Source organism: Meriones unguiculatus, chromosome 2 (assembly GCF_030254825.1).
Source record: "Meriones unguiculatus strain TT.TT164.6M chromosome 2, Bangor_MerUng_6.1, whole genome shotgun sequence".
Taxonomy (NCBI): Eukaryota; Metazoa; Chordata; class Mammalia; order Rodentia; family Muridae; genus Meriones; species Meriones unguiculatus.
In genome coordinates, this window is record NC_083350.1 from 102,753,962 (window position 1) to 102,777,155 (window position 23,194).

Sequence of the window (23,194 nt, forward strand, 5' to 3'; positions counted from 1 at the left end):
TATTTTGGTATTGCTAAAGATTGGTTTGATCAACTCCACAAAGCAAAGTGAATAAAAAAAAATAAGTAAGGCCAGTGTATGTATTTTCCATAGACCACTGTTCACACACACAGTACCAAATCATTAGTGAGATCACAGGACCTGGTTTGAACTGAGGTCGCCTTAGCTCACTTTCCCCAGTGAGCCACAAAGTCACCTTTACAATTCCACTTCCACAGGAACAACATCATTTTTCATAATTACAAAGTTTTAATTTCTTTTATGTGAATGTGAAGCCTTTGATGTATTGAGCCAATTACATGAAACTTGGTTAAAAATGAACCAAAAAAAAAAAAAAAAAAGAAGTGGAGGGGGCAGGGGAGTTGGGGTTGTAAGTAAGATGGAGAATTTTTTTTTAAAAAGAAACCCCAAAGTACTGGCAGTTGTTTTCATCAAGAGGGGATTTCGGTTTTTCCATCATCAACACAAAAGTCAGGTCTGACCTGCAAATTCCGGTCGGTTCTGTTGCTCTTAGTCTCCTTGACTGGTCCTGCTCCTGACTCGTGGGGCGCTTTCTCCACAGCAGCGTGACAGAGCTCCTGCAATGAGGACATCCCTTCAACACCAGAATGAGACCCACAGGGTGGGGTGTGGCACACAGGCACTCGCTTCTGATACACCCCGGGCTACCTCTGATGTCGCCTTTACCTGATTCCTCTCATAGTCCGAAGGGTCGCAGGATGCGAAGGGATGGATGCACTTTCTGTCACGTTTACACCAGGCGCAGCCAGTCCCGACACACACTGGGCATCTGGCAACAGGGAAAACAAACTCAGTTCCTGTATTCTCTAGGGAGTTACTCTTATCCTAGAATTTTCCCTCTGTGGTGCTACATGTTGAGAACGTAAACGAATAGGAATACTACTATTACTAATAAAATCTTTGAATAGCCTTGGATGGATAAAGGGAGAGAGGATGGTCCTTTGAGGGTGGGTTAGAGGATAAGGCTTTGTGCTCTTCTCTGGGAAGCCCTGTAAGTTGACGGCCTGTCATCATAACTTACAGAGCTGTTGCCATGGAGACCTGAAGCTGGGGTCACCTGCTGGTCTGTTGATAACAGGAACCCACTGAATCTGATTCTGAACCTGGTTGCTATTTGTCCACCCTTCAGGTAAGCCTCCCTACAGATGGATCTTTCCCTCCCTGCTGCCACTCAGCTGATCAGCAAGCCTTCACTCGCTGGAGCCAACTATATGATGTCGGACACAAAGCACTACCTGGCAGGCAAAGAGGATGGGGCACCACTGTTCACTTTACAATCAAATGAAGGAAGACTCATGTCTACCAATCGAATGAGCCATTGTGCGTGGGTAGCTGTGGAGGGATTGAGAAGTGCACACAGAGAATGATCAGAATTAAGGGTGAGATGGTGTTCACAGGAGAAAGATTGGGGCTGCTCTGGAAAGCTGTCCACGGGTGAAGAGAAGGCCATACAGAGGGAGGGCGCGTAGGTCAGTGCTCATACACACTCTAGAGATCCTAGCCTACAGAGAGCAGTTTCCTGAGGGCAGAGCACAGATTGCTTTCCAGGAAGGGAGCCTCTCCTCTAAGGAGCTCTCCGAGAGGCATTCTCCCCGGCTGGTGGAGCTGGCTCTGAGGTCTGGCTTATATACCTAGTCATAGGGTAAGTCTTTCCTTCCTTCTACCTGGGCTCTAAAGTGGGGGATCTACAGAGACACCTTTAAACTTTCCTTGCCCCCCCAAGTTCTATTTCATTCTCTCACCTTTTTTTCCTGTTTGATGGATTGGAGGCTTTCTTCTCTCTCTCTCTCTCTCTCTCTCTCTCTCTGTGTGTGTGTGTGTGTGTGTGTGTGTCTGTCTCTCTAATTTTTTCTTCTTTTTTTTTTTAATTTTACAGCCTGATTGCAGCCCCCTCCCTTCTCCCCTCACAGTTTTAGCCTTACCCCCGACTCCCCCTACCCTTCTCACAGAAGGGGAGCCATGGGTACTAAGCCGCCCTGATGTATCAAGTCTCAGCAGGTCCAAGCTCAGCCTCTCCCACTGAGGCCAGACAAGGCAGCCCAGCTAAGGGAAAGGGACGCAAAGGTCAGAGGCCACCCCCACCTCACTGTTAGGGGATCGACATCTCGACCACACTGCACATCTGCGACAGGGGGTCTAGGTCCAGCCCATGCAAGCTCTTTGGTTGGAGGTCTCTGTGAGCTCCCATAGGCCCAGGTCAGTTTACTATGTAGACATTCTTGTGATATTGTTAACCCCTCTGGCTCCCGCAATGCTTCCTCCCATTCTTCCATAAGGTGGTTGAAGGCTTTCAATAGTAAGATTTCTCTTTTTCTTCCCTAAATTTGTTCTGTTTCCTAGCCATCACTGACTCCCTATTCGTGAGACATTTCAGTGCACCTCTTTGGTAAAGATGACCTAGCAGTATGAATTCACTTTTCCTACAGTGATTCCCAGGCCAGGCTGAACGCTGCTCTCAGATGCTATAGGCCAGTCATACCCCAGAATGAACAACAGACCTCTGATAATACAGGCCCCTCATGTCCTCTGTCCTAGCTTTAGAGGGTGGGCCTCTGAAAAGTCTATTTCCTCTGTCTTCTCTCTGCTTTGGGAGCCAGGAGGGAGCTGTGGTACAAATCCAAAGGGATCATCATAGCTGGACGGGGCCAATCGTGGCAAACGGAAGACATGGGGCTAGGCTAACTGAGAAGTAGAGCACTTGCTTAGCATGCACAGGACCCCGGGTTGGCACCACAGAGAAAATGAATTATGCCATTTTGGTGAGGGAGACTTCAGCCTGTCCTCATGTTCAGGTCTCATTGCTCTGGCCAAACTCCCAAAGCCATTTTCCTCATGGGAGGGCCTCAGGCTTCTCCTTTATCCTTACTTCAGGGGTCCTCCAGCTCTGGGGAAAATACCTTTCCCTGATGATAGGGACACCTAGGCGCATGCTCTCTCCTCAGCTGCTCCAGTTTTCTCGTTAGGGCTTGAATGAGCGAGCACAGCTTATTACTTCAGCAGCTCTCCTAGCTCCCGTTAGGCCATGCTCCAAAAGGCACTTTGGAAAGTCCTAGTCCGCAAAAGGGTTCTTTAGGAAATCGAGGAGCAAAACAAATAAATTTGAAAGCAATGAGAACATTCAAATTCCAAAGCCGAGCTTACTCTTTCAACGATGCACAGTTGGTAAAGTTGAATCTTTCTGATAAGTTCCAAGACGGAAAGAAGAAGGTCGCATTGATGACTAAGACATCTGGAGGAAAGGAAGGGGGAAAAATCATTCACGGTGGGTTCCTGCCATAGTCGAGCATAGCTGGAAACGCAAACTAAAGAAAGAAATATTCTTGCCTTTTCTACACAGAGGGCATGGGTGAGCCAGCTGTTCACCAACATTTCAATCAGTATGTGGCTCCTTCCCTGGGGGCCATTCATGTCGGGCAGCCGCTGCGCACAGCACAAGCCTCCAAACATACCGAGCCCGACTCTAGCTCCAAGGCTCCCACAGATAATCACCAGGAAAAGCCATTTTACAGCCCATTTACATCCCATGCTCTCGCTGGGATCACTACCTCAGCTTGTAATTGGCCAAGGCATGAGAATAAAACAAGTCACCGAGCAAGAAGTGCCTAGAATATGAATGCCAGTGTGCTGGAAAAGAAGTCCTACACCTTCAGAAGAAATCCATACTCTGCAAATATTTACCTAACAAACCCTAAACGCAGCTGGGTGAGCTGGGGTGAGCCTCAACGGTCTCCTTGGAGCCAGGTACTACCAAATGAAGATTTTTCTGGTTTGCTTTTCTGTTGGTTGGAAAACTCCAAAAGAATAAAAAACGAGGGCTAAAGACCTATGCTAAGTCAGCTTTAGAGAAATGCTGCTTTAAGTATCTCCTTAAACCTCCTTGCTGGGTCTGAGGCAGTAATACTCAAGCCCAGCTGTCGATCAGAATCACAAGGACTTTGGGGAAATATCCATACGAGGACTATAGTCCAAGTCATGCTGACTCAGCAGACCTAGGCTGGTCTCAGAACCTGCATATTGTAACGCCCCCCTGACACAGTGAGCACGCAGACCATCCTTCGGGCACCGCGATCCACAGCAACACCCCTCCAAGTCCTATTACATCCGAGCAAGGGCAAGCGCTAATACAGAGGAATTAATATCGTCTTGCTTATGGGAATTCATGGGGAATAATACATTGGGTTTGTTAAATAAAGTCTTGACATCACAAGGAGCTGACCTGACTTTGAGGACATCCCTAAGCTCCTTCCTGGAAACTTTATTAGTGTGCTGTTCACAGAGTCTAAGGATTCTGGCCCGGAGATGCTTCTCTCCAGCACAAGGACTCGCTCCGATGGCTAGAATTCCACATCACATTCTGCTCACGTGGAGTGGGCTTATGTGAAATGATAATCTTTTGTTCTAAAGACAAGGAGGTCTGGAGGGCTGACACGACCTCTCGGCAGGAGCACCTGAATAGACACTTGATGCATGTTAGAGAAATGAACACTTGGCCACTTAGCACTGAGGGAGTCCCCGGGAAGATACATTTCCATAGAACTGACAAGTGCCCAGGGACTGCCTGCACAAGTCAGACGCACTGGGCACCAACCGAGCACAGCACTTCGGAAATTTCACAGGGAAATGAATATTCACGATCTCTCCTCTTACAGTTCCCTAGAGGAGGTAAAGTGGCCAAGGTGAAGAAGACACAGAAGTCAAGGGGACACCATGTAAGTGGTTTGAACTCCACGTAGCACTGGGCCGCAAGACTGGGGGGCCTGTGGAGAACCACGGGTGTGGCAGAATGCCTGGGAAGGTCAGAGCAGACTAGCAAAAGGCTGTACGGGAGAGGTGACCTTTCTCCAATGTTTCATAGTATATGGGAGATGCGACTAGACAGTAGAGGTAAGGCCAGCCAAAGTAGACCATGAAGCTAGATGGCTCATACGTGTGTGTGTGTGTGTGTGTGTGTGTGTGTGTGTGTACATATACAGGAGGCTGAAGCAGGAGGATTTGCCATGTACTGAGACAATGCATCAACACACACACACAGAGCAGGAACTAAGTTTTGTCAGTGGCTTCTATGCCAATGACAGGGATAGGTAATCCATAATTGTGTCTTTCTGCTAATGGATCTGACCATGCAGCTTGCAGCGGAGACCTCCCAGGACGGAGCCTGCATTTCACAGGGCCCTCTGTGGTCCCCTAGCTCCCCTAGTGTCCAGTTTCCCCCTGCCCCTACCCCACTTGCCTTATTCATATAGCCTTTTTTAGTTCTTCAGTCGAAGGCTTTTTCTTTTCTCCTGTCTACCACACATGCTGGTTTCTGCCTGGGATACTTTCTCCCTTCTCTCCAGCTTAACTCTGCTCATCCTTTATCCTTCTAAGATTGATATCACTCACTCCTGAAAGAGATCCTTGCCCAACCCAGGTGTGGTAGATTGAATGAAAATGGCCCCAGAGGCTCATAGGGATAGACATTATTGGGAGGTGTGGCTTTGTTGGAGAAAGTGTGTCCCTGGGGTGGGCTATGAGATTTCATAAGCTTAAGCCTGGCCTAGTGTGGCTCACTGTTTCTTCCTGCTTCCTGTGGATCCAGAGGTAGAACTCTCAGCAACTTCTCCAGCACCTGCATGCCATGCTGCAATGCTTCCTGCCATGACAATGGACTAAACCTCTGAAACAGTAAGCCAGCCCCAAGTGAGTGTTTTCCTGAAAAAAGTTGTCAAGGTCATGGTGTCTCTTCACAGTAATCAAACCCTAACTGAGATGCCTGATCCCGACGCCTTTAGGGCTACAGGTTCCCAGTGTCTATATGCTACATTGTATCTTTACATTTGTAAACTGCAGTGAACACCAACATGCATGCACTGCAGTGTAACCTTAGCAGGTTATAAGGGTTCTGAAGGAAGGGTCAGCTTGAGCTGTTTGCAGATTCCTAGATCCTAGCACAATACTTTGTACCCAGATGTTCACCTGGTACCTCCTGAATAAATGAAAAAAAAGAAAGAAAGAGAGAGAGAGAGAGAGAGAGAGAGAGAGAGAGAGAGAGAGAGAAAGAAAGAAAGAAAGAAAGAAAGAAAGAAAAACGAATTTGTAATGTTTTTTTTGTCTCATCTAAGACACTCCCTACTTTTCTGAACTCTGAATTATCTCATCCATCTGGAGAGAAGCAGTCTAGTGGTTCCTGGCTTTCCTAAGCTCACTCCATCCTCCCCTATCTCTCCCCAGCCATATCTGAGAGTGAGGCACAGGAGACGGAGGTGGGAACCAGAGGCGGCGGCAGAGAGAAAAGGCTGGGAGGGAAGGCACCCTTCTAGTCCCCAGTAACTGAACTCAGGAGCGGCCCTTGCTTCCTGACTCTACAATGCCCAGAGGAGTCCACGTACTGTAGCTGGGTCGGCTGGGGATGTTGCAGGCACAGGTCCGGTTCAGCTGGCTTCTCCCCTGGCAGAGCAGCTTGCCCGTGTCTGCGTTCTTCACCACACACTCTGACTGTCTTGCAGAGAAGCTTCCCACAATGGTCACTGTGGTCTGTGCAGGGGAGAAGACACATATCATGCGGTTGATTGATTTTGTACCATGGCTAATCCCTCCTAAAGCCTTATGGGAAGTCACCCTTAGACCTGTGTCATAGTTTGAATGAAAATGGCCCCATAGGCTCATAGGGACTGACACTACTGGGATTTGTAGCCTTGTTGGGAATAGGTGTGTATTGTGGGGGGTGGGCTGTGAGGTCTCATAAGCTTAAGCCTGGCCTAGTGTGACTCACTGTCTCTTGCTGCTGCCTGAAGGTGAAGATGTAGAACTCTCAGCTCCTTCTCCAGCACCATGTCTGCCTGCACGTCGCCATGCTTCCCGCCATGATGATAATGGCCTAAACGGTGTCTCTTCACAGTGATAGAAACTCTAACTACCACAACCTGCCATGGGAAGAATTGTTTCTCTAGAGAACTGCTGTAAAGAAAGAGATCTTTTACTGGCTATTTGACATGCTCTTCTGTGGATTGCATATTTTGAGTCTTTAACCACATTTCTGCTCTGTGTATCTGTCTTATCAATTTTTGAGTCTTATCAAATTTTGTGCTGTGTAGATATTAACCCTTATCTGTCATATTTCTGACACATACTTTCTCATAATCTACTGTCTGTCTTCACTTTTGTTTCTATAATCTCTTACCCTTATACAGCATTTCTTTTTCTTCTTTTCTTTTTTTTTTTTCTTTGTTTTTTGTTGTTGTTGTTTTGTTTTTCAAGACAGGGTTTCTCTGTGTAGCTACGGCTGTCTTGGACTAGCTCTGTAGACCAGGATGTCCTTGAGCTCACTACGATTCACCTGCCTCTGCCTCTCTGCTGGAATTACAGGTATGTGTCACCGTACCTGGCTAGCATTTCTTTATGCAATCAAATAGATGGGTTCTTGTTTTGACTATAAAATGCTTCCTAAACTCTAGCTTATAGACAAGAATTAAATTGTTCTATTGTCCTTATTGTTTCTTTTAACTCACCTGGAATTCACTTGTGTATATATAAAATAGAATAAAAGTACAATTTTATTTTTATCCAGATGTCTAATTAGCTATCTCACAACCATTTACTAAACATCAAGACCTCTCCTTTTCCCACTGAACCAAGCTTCTACTTCATAAACCTTTTTGGATTTATCTTATCTGTATGAATGTATTGCCTGCACATATGTACATGCATCTGTATATGCCTGGTGTCCATGGAGGTCAGAAGGCAGCATCCCCTGGAACTGGAGTTACAGATGGTTATGAGCTGCCAAGCAAACCAGGGTACCCTGTAAGGGCAAAAAGTACTCTTAACTGCCTAGTCATCTCCCTAGCCCTCAAGATATCCGTCTTAGTTAGATATATGTCAAGATATCTGTCTTGCTATGAAGAAACGAAAACACCATGACCTTGGCAACTCTTAGAAAGGAAAACATTTAAATAGGATTCGATTACAGGTTCAGAGGTTTAGTCCATTATCATCATGGCAGGAAGCACGGTGGCAGGTAGGCAGACATGGTGCTGGAGAAGCCAAGAGTTCTACATCTTGATCTGCAGGCAGCAGATCAAGATGTATGTACATCTATACATATGTACATACATATATGTATATATATATATATAGCCTCAAAGCCCGCCTCCACAGTGACATACTTCCTCCAACAAGGCCACACCTCCTAGTAATACCTACTTCCCATGGCCAAGCATTCATACACATGAATCTGCAGGGGCCATTCCTATTCAAACCATCACGATATCATTTTTATAATATATGATAACATATTTGGAATCTATTTCCTAAATTCTAGTGTTTCAAAAATCTATTGAACTACAACTATCCCAATGTCACTAACTTTTTACTACTTTAAATTTATAAGTAGTCTTATAAATTTAAGACTACTCCTTAAATGTCTCCTTACTTATCTTTATTTTCATAGAAATTCCTAGACATCTTTTTGAAATTCCTCATCTTTTTGAGATTCACAAATATCTTATGCAGAAGGTGACTATGTATCTAAGTGAAACAGCAAATATGTTCATTCATTTGAGCCAAACATGTGTCTCTACGTTGGTAAGCACTCCCATCCAAACACAGGATTTTATTTTCATTCACGTGACTGTAGTCCGTGGTGTATTTAAGAGGGCATTCCTTAATCTTCTGGATGCAAGGCACCCTTGCCACCTCTTTATTACTTCCTATGAATGCTATCAGATAATAGCTCAACCTACTTTTAAAATTAGCTATGGTTTAGTGTGTGGTTGAATACATTGAGATTTACAGGAAGAGGTTTTCTGAGGGTCTGTGTATGTGCCGAAGTGTAGTGTGGATGAGGAAGGAACAATAAGGAAGTCTTGAAATCCCAAAGTCCTAAAGCAAATTTCTCCAAATGAAATACCTAAAGATAAAAGGCAACCAGTTCTCCCATTGAGCAAGGAAATTATGGAATTAAATGCCAGCAGATGCACTGACATCAGGCATAGGAGGGAACCTGGTAGAAAGATGGGCTGAGAGGGTAAGGCTGGAGTGGAGGACGAGGTAACCCTTTCGCCTGGGATGGAGAACAACTACCTGAGAAGTCTCTGCTCTCATCTTCCTCATCTCTCCTCAGCCTTTTAATACTGCCCCCTGTATCTCTGCAATCTCTTCTGGCCCCCTTAAAAGCTTGCAGAGTCAACACCCTCATCTTTCCATTTAAAACAAAAAAGTATTTCCAGTCCATGGACATCATGCTGGGGAAGGCAAGTTCTTTCAGCCCAAGTTCAACTGGCCCGAAGTTGAAGCATCTATAGGAGACATTTTCTACCTTTCTCTGATATTGTGGATTGGACCCAAGGCCTTGTACATGCTAGGCAAGCACTGCACAACTGAGCTCCATAAACAAGCCAACTGGTCTGTGACCCTCCTGCTTCAACCTCTGAGGAGCTGGGGTAACAGGCATGTGCCACCACAAGCTCTAGAAGACACAAGCATAGGAATGAGCTCCAAACCCTTCTCGCTAGCCCATCTTCACAGGAGGCTGAACTCTCAGTCATGCTGGCTTCTTTATCCCACGATTCTCCCTACATCACACATGATGGTGCACAACTACCTATTTCTTATATGCCTATGTCTCTTACTCTAAATTCTTTGATCAGTTTAACAAGAGTATCAAAAAGGGTTTTCTAAATCCTGTTCTCATCAGCTCTTTAATCATTCATTTCCTTCCAGTTCTCATACATCATTTTTGCCTAACTGAAAACATTCTGCTTATTTATTCTATAAATAAACGACAAGCTCCTAAACTGGGCAAATGCTGCGCAAGGCAGCAACCAGCTAGCAAGCTAAACAATGACAGTCCTTGTCCTTTGAGAGTTCGTAGAGTGACAGAGAGACTGACTTCCCACTAGACTCAAACTGGAGGGTCATGGCATCAAGAGCTGAGAGAAGCCAGGGCTACAATGGCACAGTGGAACAGAAAGAACTGGACAGACTTGAGGACCAGTTGGCAAGTAGGCTGAGCAAACACTGGAAGCAAGGATGTGAATATGAGGATTCTGGAGAGGAAACTGATGGATGAAGGCAACAGACATACTACATGCTGAGACAGGACTTGCTGAAGGAGTAGAAAGCAGTGAGTAGAAGGTCAAGATTTCAATTTTGAGTATTTCCCAAGTTCAAGATACTTGCATGGCATCAAAAGGATAGAACAAGATTGGCCTGAAGGTCAGATGATAAGTGTGGTCTAGGCACAAAGGAGATATAAACACACAGACAATATACAAAGCCATGGAAGAGGATAAGATTATATGGACAAGGTAGAGCGAAAAGAATGAGTCCAAACTTGGCCTTAGATATCTATTTAGAATCAACAAGACGCGATGTGATAGAAAGAAGTTTGGAACATGAGAAGTGAAGAGAGTACGTGGTGGTTTAAATGAAAACAGCCACCACAGGCTCATATATTTGAATCCTTGGTCTCCAGTTGGGAAGGATTTTGGGAAGGATTAGAAGGTATAGCCTTGTTGGAGGAGGTGTGACACTGGGGGTGGGCTTTGAGAATTCAAAAGACTCATACCATCCCCCGTGTCTTTCTCTGTCTGCTTGTACATCAAATGGTGAACTCTAAGCTGTTCCTACCATCGTGCCTTTACTCCATCATCATGGACTCTAAACCTCTGAAACTGTGAGCCCAATTAAATGCTTTATTGGAAGAGAAGTTTCAAGAACACTCCCAGTCAGGGCTGGAGAGATGACTCAGTGGTTAGAGTGCTTAGTCCACAACCATAAGGACCAGAGTTTGGCCCCCAACATACATACAAATCTGGACATACCTGCAAATGCCTTGTAAACCCAGCTTCAAGCCAAGTGGACCCACAAAGATCATTACAGCCCCAGGTTTAGGGAAAGACCCCAGTCTCAAAGGACTAAATGGAGAATGGTAGAAGAGGAAACCTATTGCCCTATTTTGATCTCTAGGTAACCATAGCAACACATATTCATTCATATACACATATAAGTAAATAAATAAAATTTAAAAGAATATTGCCAATCATCCTAGTATGATAAGGGCTTTAGGATGGCTAAATGGAGGACAGCAGTAACCCTAGCAACAACAGGGTCAGGGGAGAAGCTAGTTGGGGTTAACTTGGAAATAGGAGACAGTACATTGTTTCAGGTACAGTAGGAGGAGCTGAGAGCCAGGAAGCCAAAGGTGTGTGTGTGACCTTGCATTCCAGGTGGGTGTGGTTAAAAGCTGAAGCTTTGGCTTCCATCTCTATAAATGAGAAATATTCCATTAGCTCAGATGATTCAACACTTGGCCCCCAGTTGGTGGCACTGTTTGGAGGAGGTTTAGGTGGTACAACTTTACTGAAGGAAGTCCATTACTCGTATGTGTTTGTGTGTGTGTGTGTGTGTGTGTGACTTTGAAATTAAAAGCTTGGCACCATTTTTCTTCTCTCTCTGTGTCATGCTTTCAGTTCAAGATGAGCTTCCAACTTCCCACCCCTGCCTACTGTGTGTTGCCATGGCACCACTCCATCACCATGGACTCGTTCTGATCCCTCTGGAACCATAAGCCCAAACTAACTCTTCCTTTTGGGTTGGTCATGGTGTTTCATATCACAGCCACAGAAAAGTAACTAAGAGAGCTTCATAAACCCGATATGAGAATCCTTCCTAGATTCACGGCTCGCTCTTGAAACAGCTGAACAAAGAGGGAAGATGCTCCAATGGGTCAGATGGGATGCAGGGATGGTTGAAATGTCCGTTACACTGCAATAAACTCAGGGCCAAAGAACTCACTGCTGAGGAACATTCCATCATGTTGACACACAAGCACCTTTATTTTCGTTAACTTTCCTCCTTATTGCCAAACAGGTTTCCAATGCCATAAATGCCCCCGCAATAGAAACGTATGCGTAGGGTTTTCTTCTTTCAAGTAGCTCCCTTGGATTCTATGCCTGGAATTAGTGATTTAAACAAACTGAATATATTCATTACTTTTGAAACGTACTGCCAAATTGCTTTCCTTCTTTCCAAAAAGGTTGTGCTAATTGGCTCCAGCAACACTGGGTGTTAGCATAACTTATTATCGCTTTAATTTGTATTTATTTCATAACTAGCAAGGTTGAACGTCTTTCCATATTTCTAGCTACTTTCCTGAATCTGCGCTCTGAGAACATATGCCTTCGACCAGTTGTTTTGCTTTTTTGGTGTCTTAATCTTTCTCCTTTTCTTTTTTTCCTCGCTTTATTGTCTTGAGAGATTGTGGCTATAGCAAATCCTTGGCAGGAAAATATGCTTTAGTTGACTCTTTTTTCCCCTCTTGTACAGATATATTTTTTTGCCAGTGTTGGACATTAAAGCAGGGATTTGCACATGCTAGCCAATGCCTCTCCTGCTGAGCCTCCTCCAGCCTAAGGTTGTTTTTAAAGTAAACTGATTGTATGAATGTTTTTCTTCTGTCACTACAGACTTCAGAGCCAAGAAAATTACCCTACTTCCAAATTATGTGATGTTTGATTCCGATTTCTGTGATTTTTACATTTTTATGTAAATTACTTAATTATCCTAGATTTTCCTTATAGTTTTAAGATTTTGTTTTCTTATTTTCGTGGACGTGTGTGAGAGACAGCATGAATGTATGACATGTGGGGAGGGGCTACCTATGGAAGCCAGAAGACAGTGTCAGATCCCCTGGAACTGGAGTTACAGGTGATTTGTGCCACTCAGTGTAGGTGTTGAGTTTTGGTCCTCTGGAAGAGCAGCAAGGGCTCTAACTGCTGAGCCATCTCACCAACCCTAAATTATACGTTTACATTCAACATGAGTTATGAAGTAAATGTTTCCATAGTTTTTAAGTCATTGTTTTTAATAAAATTTTTCTACTTCTTTTTATTTTATAACATACGATCCTTAAAATTTTTATATTTGTTTCTGAGTTGTAGTCTGTATCACTATTTTAAAATCAGAACAGATTGAGAATTACTGTTGCCATCCATCCAACATTGCATACACACTGTACAAACATACAATACATTTGTGTAATGGCGTACTTGTTTACAATTAAATGGCAGTAGTCATGCCTAAATACACTTTTTAAAAAATACAGATTTTAGGTATTCTAAATCAGCTCATATTATTCCAGATAAAAAAAAAACAGTATTAATTAAAAAAAAATCCCTACTCATTTCAAAAGCTAGAAAAATAAGTTGCAGAAGTAACTTTCCCTAAGAAACATGGAATGTTTATGGATATACATAGATGTTTTTCCTGCTTTCCAAACAGATATCTTCTACATGTTTACTTACACTTAGGTTTTTAATTGACCAGGTTCTACTACGACAAATTATATACAGGTTTAAGAGACCACTGTTCTGCCACCTAGTTACCATCAGAAAAAAAATGGCTGAGGCAAGCTGTTGCAGATCTACCAAAGAAACATCCTATTTTTGCTGGCTGTCTCCAACAAGTGTCTCTTAGGGAAAGTGATTTTTAAATACCGGGAATGCACGTTGCTTCTGAAGTTTGTCCCTGAATACTTGTGTTGCTTTGTATAAGTAATTGTTTTTTCAATGAGTGGAGTTAAAAAGTTTGTTTAGCTGGCACACAGTGTGACTGTTGGTATCTGAGTATTAATTGAACATCTGTAATTAGATTTATTCATTTGCATAATTTTGATATTTTTAAATTCAGGGGATCCTGGGGACCAGACCGGCATCACACTCACGCTTACCAACTTACATACTGCAACCCTTGAGCGTTTCTAAAAATGAATATATTTAGAATACATGCAACAATTTAGGATTAGCAAACAGTTCTGTTTTTCTGTATTTCATCCCAAATTATTTATATTACTTGTTTCTTGTACCATTGGAAAAGAGAAACTGTTGACAGAATTGGTGCTGGTAGAATTTCAGTTCTGCTTTGTGCAAGAGTCTCTCTACCACCTTTCCTTCAGGCACGAGGCTGCATTGTGAAAAAAATGCTCTGTATTCCTAGATCTGTCATATTTTTATTGTTAGGCCATTTTCGCTTAACGCTGACTCTCTTTATCTTTGTTTTGCATTGTTCTTATTTATTGCATGTATGATGCAACAGTGAGACCATGTCTACATGATGACACAAGTTGGGTTTTACTTGCCTTCCTTCTCCATTACCCTAGTCATTCAACTGGGAAAGACACACTCACAACCATACATGAATGCCTCCACACTAATCTCTGTGCTTGTGATAGCTGATCTTGGTTGTCAACTTGACTGCATCTGTAATCAACTAAAACCCAAGTGGCTGGGTACCCTGGTAAAGGTCTTCTTGCTTGGATTTGAGGTCAGAAGACCCTCCTTAAATCTGAGCCACATCTCCTCACGGCAGTCCCCGTGAAAGGACATAGAAGGAGTCTCATTTACTGATCCTTGTTCTTTTGGTTGAGCGACATCCATTTTGAAACTACTCAGACCACATCCCATAAACCATCCTAATAGCACATATATACCAATTATATATGTATATATTATATACATAGTCATTGCACACACACATACACAAATATCTCTCTCCCTTCCTCCTTACCTCTCTCCCTCTAAATTATGTTTTTTAGGGAACCTGACTAACACTATGCTCAAATAATCATGCAGAGACACATGTACAAACAGGACATTTCCACTCAGTAGCAGGCCATGCTCTGTTTCTTGCTGCCTTTGCTCAACAAAAATCTCGGAAAAAATCCCTCCTAGACTAACAGGGGCTTCTCTAATTTATTCTCTTAATCATGATTCCTCGGCGAAGATGAAGCTATCCTATTCTCTAGCTATTTTCTATAAAGAAACAATGCTTCTTACGAACCAAGGTCCTATAATATATGTTTTCTTTCTCTGTACCTGCAAAGGTACTAGAATGTTACCAGTCCTTTGATGGACAGCTAGCAAACACTCTTTGACCTTAGCTAATGGATTGCATTGGGGACAACTACAAACTGCCATCTCTTTAGGTTGGGTATTACTGAAACAATGACCTGAGGCTTTCAGGTAAGTCACAGATGGCCATGGAATAAGAAATAGTTTGAAATGACATGATCAAGAAGAGTCAGGTCTGGAAATATGGCTGAGTAGTAAAGAAGGGAGGGAGAATAAAGGAGGGAGAGATGGAGAAGGGAAGAGAAAGAAAGAGAGGTTAAGTCTTATCAATACTATTAAGAAAATCAATCCAAAACCAGGAGTACCTCAGTGGTAGAGGGCTTGCCTTTGGCATGTGTAAGGTCTGGGCTCAGTCCCTGAGACAGCTTGGTTGGGAGGAGGAGGAGTCCAGAGATAGTTTCAAAGAATCGCTGAAGTGAAATTACCAAATTATTGGGCTGGTGACATGGCTCAACAGGTAAAGGCGCTTGTGATCAAGCTGGTAACCTGAATTGGATCCCCAGGACCCACATAGTGGAAGAAGAGAGCCCACTCCACTAGTCCTCTGACCGTACACATGCTGTGGCATGCACAGGTGCACATAAAATAATAAAATGTAAATTTAAGACATTAACTAAATTCTTCAGTTTGTGGACAACGATGCAATGACTGTGTGGGGAGACTGATAGGGCCAGTGTTAAGCCACAGTGGGGACGAAAGAACTAGTGGCTGTTTGTGTGCAAGCTTTTTTGGCGTTGTTTTGTTTGAGACAGGGCCATATTATGGAGTCCTAGCTGGCCTGAACCTTATTATGGAAACTGGGCTGGTCTCTAACTCACAGAGATTCCCCTGCTTCTTCCTCTTCAGTATTGGGATTATACGTGTGCCCTACTACTCCTGACTGGGTCTAAGCATGGTCTGAAATGTTCCAGATGACATGTACATGGTGATTTGGTTATATCACCCCTATGTAGGTAAGCTAATTATATAAACAGCACTTAAAAGCTACTTTCTCCTTACTATGCTAAGGGATATTATCACCAGTAAGGGTTGTTTTGATGACGAAGGGAAAACACCTTGCATGATCTTAACCATTTATCAGAGTCCTGGGAATATTAAACTACCTTAATGCTTTCTGCCTAATACTTAGCATCAAACCCAGCTGTTTTTTTTTTTTTTCCAGACCAATAAGAGAAGAAATTGACTACAGCTGTGTCTGGACGGCTGAACTTAACTTACTCTGACCCCCCAACCCCCGGAATGGAGCTGGCAGCAGTTTTTCTGGAGTTTTGGAAACCACACTCACTCCAGAAAAGAGCAGAAAGTGACAATAGCAAGTAACTTTCAATCCATGAGTTCTGATCGGTTGTGACTTGAAAGCTTGGTTCTTTTATTATTTATCACTCATTAAATGCTCTGGCTTCCCTTTATTAAATGTTAAATCATCTTAAGTGGCGTGGTTCTTGCTATTTGAAATGGCAAAGTGAGAAGAGAAAGTGGCTCATTTCCTTGTTAATGTGGCATTCAAATAAAACACGGTGAGTGCAACAGACAGGTCAACCGGCTGCTGACGGGGACTCTGCCCAATTATTCATCACACAAGAGCCATGATTAGGGAGAAAATGCCTTCTTATGGCACCACACCAAAAACTATTCCTCTCAGGGCAGGTGTATCAGTGAGTGCTCTGCTGCCATTTGCCCACAGCACCCTTCCTCTCACGCTACATCGAGAGCCTTCCAAGGGACTGGCTCATGTTGGTATGTCCTCCTGCACAGGGAGTTGTTCAAAGACTGAACACCATGGTATAAAAACTGGCTGGTCAATAAAATAAAATTTCACAGAGATCCCCAACTCAGGGATCTGCTTAACCCGAAGTCTGAACGTATTTTTAAAATCAAGGTGTATTTCTGCTACATCAAAAAAAAAAAAAATCAAAAAACAAACAAACAAAAAAAATCTCTTTGTTTTCAACTACTAAAGGTCAGCTTTACCTCGAAAGGTAGCAAGCTCCATAAGGTGGGCTGTGCCGTGACCAGTTTATGACTGCATCCTTGGCACTTCGCAGATGGACGGCATCTGGCAGGCCCTCACCAGTCACCAACAGAATGAGTGAAGTCCTGTCACTAAGCCGATTTCATTGTTGAAAGAGTTTCTTTCTATCCAGAAGGAAGCTGTATCGTAGAAAACAATATCATGAAGATAAATAAAATGGTTTCCTCTTACCCTCTCTCTGAGGCTTCGAATTATCTGAATTTTAGGGCATTTTTTCGGTCCAGATGAAACATCCAGCCAGTTTTCAAGGCTCCCTGCCTGTGTGCAGTCTTCTCGAAAAGTGCACCTAAAAAAACAAAATCAGAACAAAACCCAGCAGTGGATAAGCCAGCAGCCCTACGCACGTTCATTAATTACAATTTTCTCATGATCAGCAGTACAAAACACTTTCTAAAGTGGCATATTGATTTTGAATGAGAATAGGGATTAGACATTAAAATCATGAAAAGCAAGAAATAGCAGAAATGTGTGTGTGTGTGCGTGTGTGTGTTTCCTCAGGTCTAAGGAACAGAGGACAAATGTTGACAACACGTTGAACTTAGACTCCTGAACTATCTCTCAACACAACATTGTCAAATACTTCCACCCAAACCATATTTTCTCATGGTTTCAAAAGTAAAGAGTCCCCATGGAGAAAGTCCTCATAAGAGCAGCCCCAAAAAGGTTCACATTTTTGTATACATTTTAGGTTTGCAATGCATTAACCAGGATACCAACCTATTGAGTGATTCATTTTGTGTTTTTTAAAAAAAAATAACAATAAAGCTACTGCTTTGTGCTTTGTGACATGCTGATTAAATGAAAACATTTCAAGGGCAGAGTCTGCCCAAGAATATGATAAGACATTCCGCAACCATCTGCTCCAGAACATTTATTTAGACAGATACCAAATTATATCAAAAGATACGAGCAAAACATTTTGCAAGGCCACTTTCCCAGGTCAGCTAGCTCCGAGGATGCCCCAAATAAATCTTATGATGTGGCCAGGGCCACGTACTGATAAATAGATGCTCTCAAGCTGGGGTCGCTGGCTTCCTTGATGTGTCGGTGGTCACTCTAGGTCACATTAACTTACCAGATGGGCCACCAACCTAATGAGGAAAATGAACACCACGTACCAACATTATCTTCAGATGGCGCCGTACCATGCAGAAATTCCAGGGAATAACATGGAGTAGCCTGAGGTACTATACTGCACCACCTCCAGGCAGAGACTAAAATGAAGGTGAGCTTGAGTGAACAATCTTGAGTTTTAAAGAACACCAAAAGCTCCTCATTCACAAGCCTCCGACACATCTGACCGGTGACAGCAGTCACTGAGGGGGCGGCGCAGTTGTGAATGGACTTCAAAAGATTCTATTTCTTTTTTCTTCCTCTTCTTTGTCTTTTCAGTTGTTAACAATTTAGGCCTGGGGCTTCTCTTTGAGTTCTGCGCTCATTTGAATATGACAAATACAGAACAGGAAGTTGGTGAGTTTCACTAACCACCATCCCCACGTACTCTTAGCCTGTCACCTGCCACAGATCTGGGCTCCCCAGGAGCGCACATGTGTCCCGACTCCCCCTACATCTGTGTCAGTTCTTCTCCAACTTTATAACCAAAGGGGTTTTCATTAGCGATTCTCCAAGGCCATAAATCTATCTGACCCATGATGGCTCAGTCGCCCGTCACGGACGTTAAGTTCAAATTAAACCCCTCTCAATGTCAGAGGGAGTTTGCCAGCTCTGCAGCTCTGGAGCAGAGAGTGGCAAGGCTGGTTCCTTATTTGTATCTGAAAAAGATCATGACTGTCAAAAACTCCCTGCCTCTCCTGGGCCCTCCGGTTTGTATCAGGGCACTGCCTCTGCCTATAAGAAATAAGGGGAGAAAAATTAAGCCAATTCCACAGAGACCGGAGTACAAATATTTTTGCAGCCTCTTAATGCTGACTGGGAGTCAAGGCCTAAGGCTGCCAAAAAAACAAGTGTAAAATATTTCATACAAATAGTGCTACAATTTGCCAATTTGTAGGCAGAAGAAAACCTATCATGCCACAGACTTATGACTCCCTTTTCTGAACTATAGCATTTCTTGTTGGAACCACACACTTTGGTATTTAATCATATGCTGCCTTGAATTACAACTTAACTGTTTCTTATGTCCGTGCCATTTCTCCCTGAGAAAGCACTAAGCCCCTGGAAGGGAGCGAGGGCGTCTCGATGTTTCTTTAGCAAATCCCTCAGCGTCTGCCAGCACAAGATGCAAATACTCAGGTTTCGATAAATATTTTTGAATGGATGGATGAAATATGAAATCTCTATAGGTCTGTTCTCCTGGTGAATTTTCTTTCTAGAGTGGTGATTCATGTTTGACTCCTCTTTCCAGCAAAGAGACTAATTTTTGCATAAACTAACAGTTTGTAGCTGAAGATCAAATTAAGAGTTAAGGTTAGTTTATTTATTTATTTATTTTGAAAAAGGAAACAAGACAACATATATAATGGTCTGCTCAGTTTCTACTCCCCAAGAAACAAAACCTAACGGTGTTATACATCTAAACATACATTCTTTGTTTGTATAGGAAAGCCATTTCTGAATTTTTAAAACTTGATCCTTGTCATTCACTCTTCTTTCTGGCAGCTGAAAAATAACATAATACTTTAAATTTTATTTTTAATTTATGTCTATTGGTGTTTAGCCTGCATGTATGTCTGCGTGAGGGTGTCAGCTCTCGGGGTTACAGAAAGTTGTGGGCTACCACGTGGGTGCTGGGAATTGAACCCATGTCCCCTGGAAGAGCAATCAGTGCTCTTTAACTGCTGAGCCATCTCCCCAGCCAATAAAATAAAAATAAAAAGCAAACCACAACACCAAGAGTGCGTAACCAGATGGTCAACCAACAACAGCTTCTTATTACTTCTCAAATATTGCAGATTGTAGAATCTTCTCTCCAGCACACTGCCCACACAGTCACATCTCTCAAGGAGGGAAAACACAGCTTAGAGTTCACACATCTTCGTAAACAAAACCAGGGGCTTTGAGATGATTTCTTTTGAAAATTACTCTTATTCTTGTGGCTCAATCGAGGAAATAGCCAAATGAATAAATCCTCAAGCCATCCCCGGCATGACAGGAAAATATCATTGTTTAGGCATTTGCTGAGGCTCAGCCCCTAGTGGGCCACGCCTACCACCCTTGATGGGCAGGTTCTCCCTCTCTTCCTGCCCCCCACCACCACAGGGCCTCAAGTAGACCAAGGCGGCCTCAAAAGTCACAATGTAGTAGGCTAAAGATGACCTGAAACCTCTGATCCTTCTGTCTCCATCTCCCAAGTGCTAGAATTACAAGCAAGCCTTGTACTAAGCTACATTCCTAGGTTAGTTAACTGGCCTCGCTTCCATTTTTTTGCCAGGCCATTTTGGATAGGAGGGAAATTGGAGCCATCTTAGCCTGAGTGTGTATCTTGGAGAAAACGTCCGAGGTGTGTATTTGGGCTCTTTGCTTATTCTAGTTCACTTGTCCCCTCTTCTAAGGCTCTTCCTTAGTACATTTTATGCAGCGTTCACAGACCACCCCCCAGACCTGTTCATTTACAAAGAATAGAGTTATACATTTTTTTTAAGATGGTGGGATAGCCCAGACTGGGAGCTTGACTCTGGCAAGGTGCCTCTGGCTATGTCATTCCATGGAAGAAAGTAGGATGGTAATAGAATGCCAGAAGAGACATTGAATCCATGTCTCCATCCTTTTCCTTTCACAATGGCTGTAAGCATCACAAGGGTGGAACTCTCTTCACCTAGATGTGCCTCACTAATCTCAACCTCACCCCTCAACACGGCTGCACAAGGGTTTAAGTTTCCAACATGCTTTTGAGAAGGACATATTCAGGCCACAGCATGCCACATCTAGCCCTAAAACTTCATGTCCTTCTCACATGAAAACCAGGTTAGAAATTCCTTTCTATTTCAACAGCCCTAAATGGCTTAGCTGGCCCAATACGAACTCAAAATCTAGACTCATGCCTAAAGTGACCCTAGGTATGTGATACATCCTGAGAAAAATTCATCTTCAGCTGTGAGATGTTGAAATTAAATATGGCATGTGCTCCCAAAATACAACGGTGAGACAGCCAGACAGACATTCTCATTCCATAACAAGAACTAAGCACCAAGAGATGCATAACTGGTTCCATGTAAGTCTACAGCCCAACAAGGTAGAGAACATTAAATCTTCAGGCTCCAGAATAATCTCCTTTAAGTCCATGAGCTACATCCTGGCACAGGGTCCCCAAGCACTCAGGCTGCTCTGCCTCTAGGGTTAGGATGGGCTCAGTCCCCTTAGCAGCTCATAAGTTAGGTCTTGAACCTGCAGCTGAAGAGGTTTGGTAGTGGTATAATTTTGGGGTCTCTGAAACTACCCCAATCCCATGACTTTCTGGACACTGCTATAATAGAGACCCTAGACACACTCCCTTTGTCCCTGTAGCAAGTTTCTCATGGGTTCCAGGGCTGTCTGTGATGGCCTTTTGAATGCAGACGGAGGCCATCACAGCCTCCTAGTTCATGAACTCTCCATAGCTATAAACCTGGTACCGAGTAGATGCTACCGTGGTCTGCTACCCTCTGTACCCTCCAGAATGTCAGTCCACACTGTAGCTAGGCATGCCTGAGTTACAGCTTGGATGGCCAAGGAGAACACAAGAAGCAGAATTCCAAAACCTGTCAAGTGAACACTGGGGGCCTTAGGGAACCTCTCTGGAAGCTTTTCCCTGAAGGATCCAACATGCATTAAAGGAAGTTTTCGAGGTTATGCTCCTGTTATTCTTGAGGACTAGAACCTGGTTGCCTTCTACCTATGGTTAATTTCTAGTAAATGGTCCTTGGTCACATCCCTAATTTTATACTTTAAAAGTGCCTCTTCATCCTTTGTATGACCAGCTAAGAGTTTCCCAAAACTTTCTCTCCACTCCTCTTTTAAATTAAGACTCTATATTTAAATTATTTTATTCTTTCACATCTTACTATATTCAATAAAAAGTAATCACATAGATCCTTTTATATTTAGTTTAGAAATCCCTCCACTAGAGACCTTAGATGTGTCTGTCACAAAGACGTAGGACATGGTCACAGTCCCACTAACCCCTTTGCAGCTGTTAACTAAGACAGTGGGTGGCGGTGTGAATGAGAAACGTCCCTCATAGGCTCATGTATTTGAACACTTGGTCACCAGTTGGTGGCACTGTTTGGAGATGTCATTTAGGAAGTAGAGCCTTGTTGCAGGAAATGTGTCACGGGGAGATGGTTTGAGGGTTTGCAGCCTCACCTGGAAGGCTATGCAGGTGTGCAGATCACACATGACCGCACACCTCCCTTCTCCTGCCTCCACGTCATGCATTCCCAGCCATGGTGGACTCTATCCCTCTGGAACCAGAAGCTAAAATATCCTTTCTTTAGTTGCTTTTGATCATGCACAGTGACAGAAAAGAAACTGATACGGAAGGCCTCTATTACCATTTCTAAATCCTTGCTCCTCACCTCCACCTGAGACCCCACCAGAAGGCCTTCACCGTCCGTATGTCTACAGATATTCTGATCGTGGCCATGTATGCAATCTCTAAGAAGTCTCGCGCTTCTCAGACAATTAGGAATAGTGCTTCCTCAAGATCCAGCTCTACCATGCCTAGGCATATACCCAAAAGATGTTCAAATACACAAGGACATTTTCTCAACCTGTTTGTAGCAACTTTATTCGTAATAGCCAGAACCTGGAAACAACCCAGATGTCCATCAACAGGAATGGATACAGAAATTGTGGTACTTTTACACAATGGAATACTACTCAGCAATTAAAAACAAGGAAATCATGAATTTTGCAGGCAAATGGTGGGATCTAGAAAAAGTCATTCTGAGTGAGGTATCCCAGGAGGAGAAAGACACACATGGTATATCCTCACTTATATAGACCTATAAGATAGGATAAACATACTGAAATATGTACACCTAAAGAAATAAACAAGAAAGAGGTCCAGGGGTAAGATGATCAATCCTCATCTAGAAAGACAAAGGGAATGGACATTGGAACTAGAAGAAAACAAGTAACAGGACAGTAGCCTACCACAGAAAGCACCTGAAAGACTCTACCTAGCAGTGTATCAAAGCAGATGCTGAGACCCATACCCAAACCTTCGGCAGAGTATATCCTAGAGGGGACAGGGAACCCCACAAGGTCCAAATATATATGAGCACAGGGGTTTTCTATGAGACTGTTTATCCTA

At 43.3% G+C, this 23,194-nt stretch overlaps 1 protein-coding gene across 2 annotated transcripts in view; it reads right to left on the reverse strand.

Moving 5' to 3' along the window:
* Plxnc1 (plexin C1) overlaps nucleotides 1-23,194 on the reverse strand; it is a 149,356-nt gene that overhangs the window by 70,573 nt on the left and 55,589 nt on the right. For both annotated transcript variants that reach the window (XM_021645393.2, XM_060377939.1), the window contains exons 5-9: nucleotides 17,113-17,227; nucleotides 6,390-6,534; nucleotides 3,163-3,250; nucleotides 688-790; nucleotides 483-578 (exon numbers count right to left, since the gene is read on the reverse strand). In XM_021645393.2, coding sequence (XP_021501068.1) covers nucleotides 483-578; nucleotides 688-790; nucleotides 3,163-3,250; nucleotides 6,390-6,534; nucleotides 17,113-17,227 — 547 coding nt within the window. The remainder of the gene's footprint in view (nucleotides 1-482; nucleotides 579-687; nucleotides 791-3,162; nucleotides 3,251-6,389; nucleotides 6,535-17,112; nucleotides 17,228-23,194) is intronic.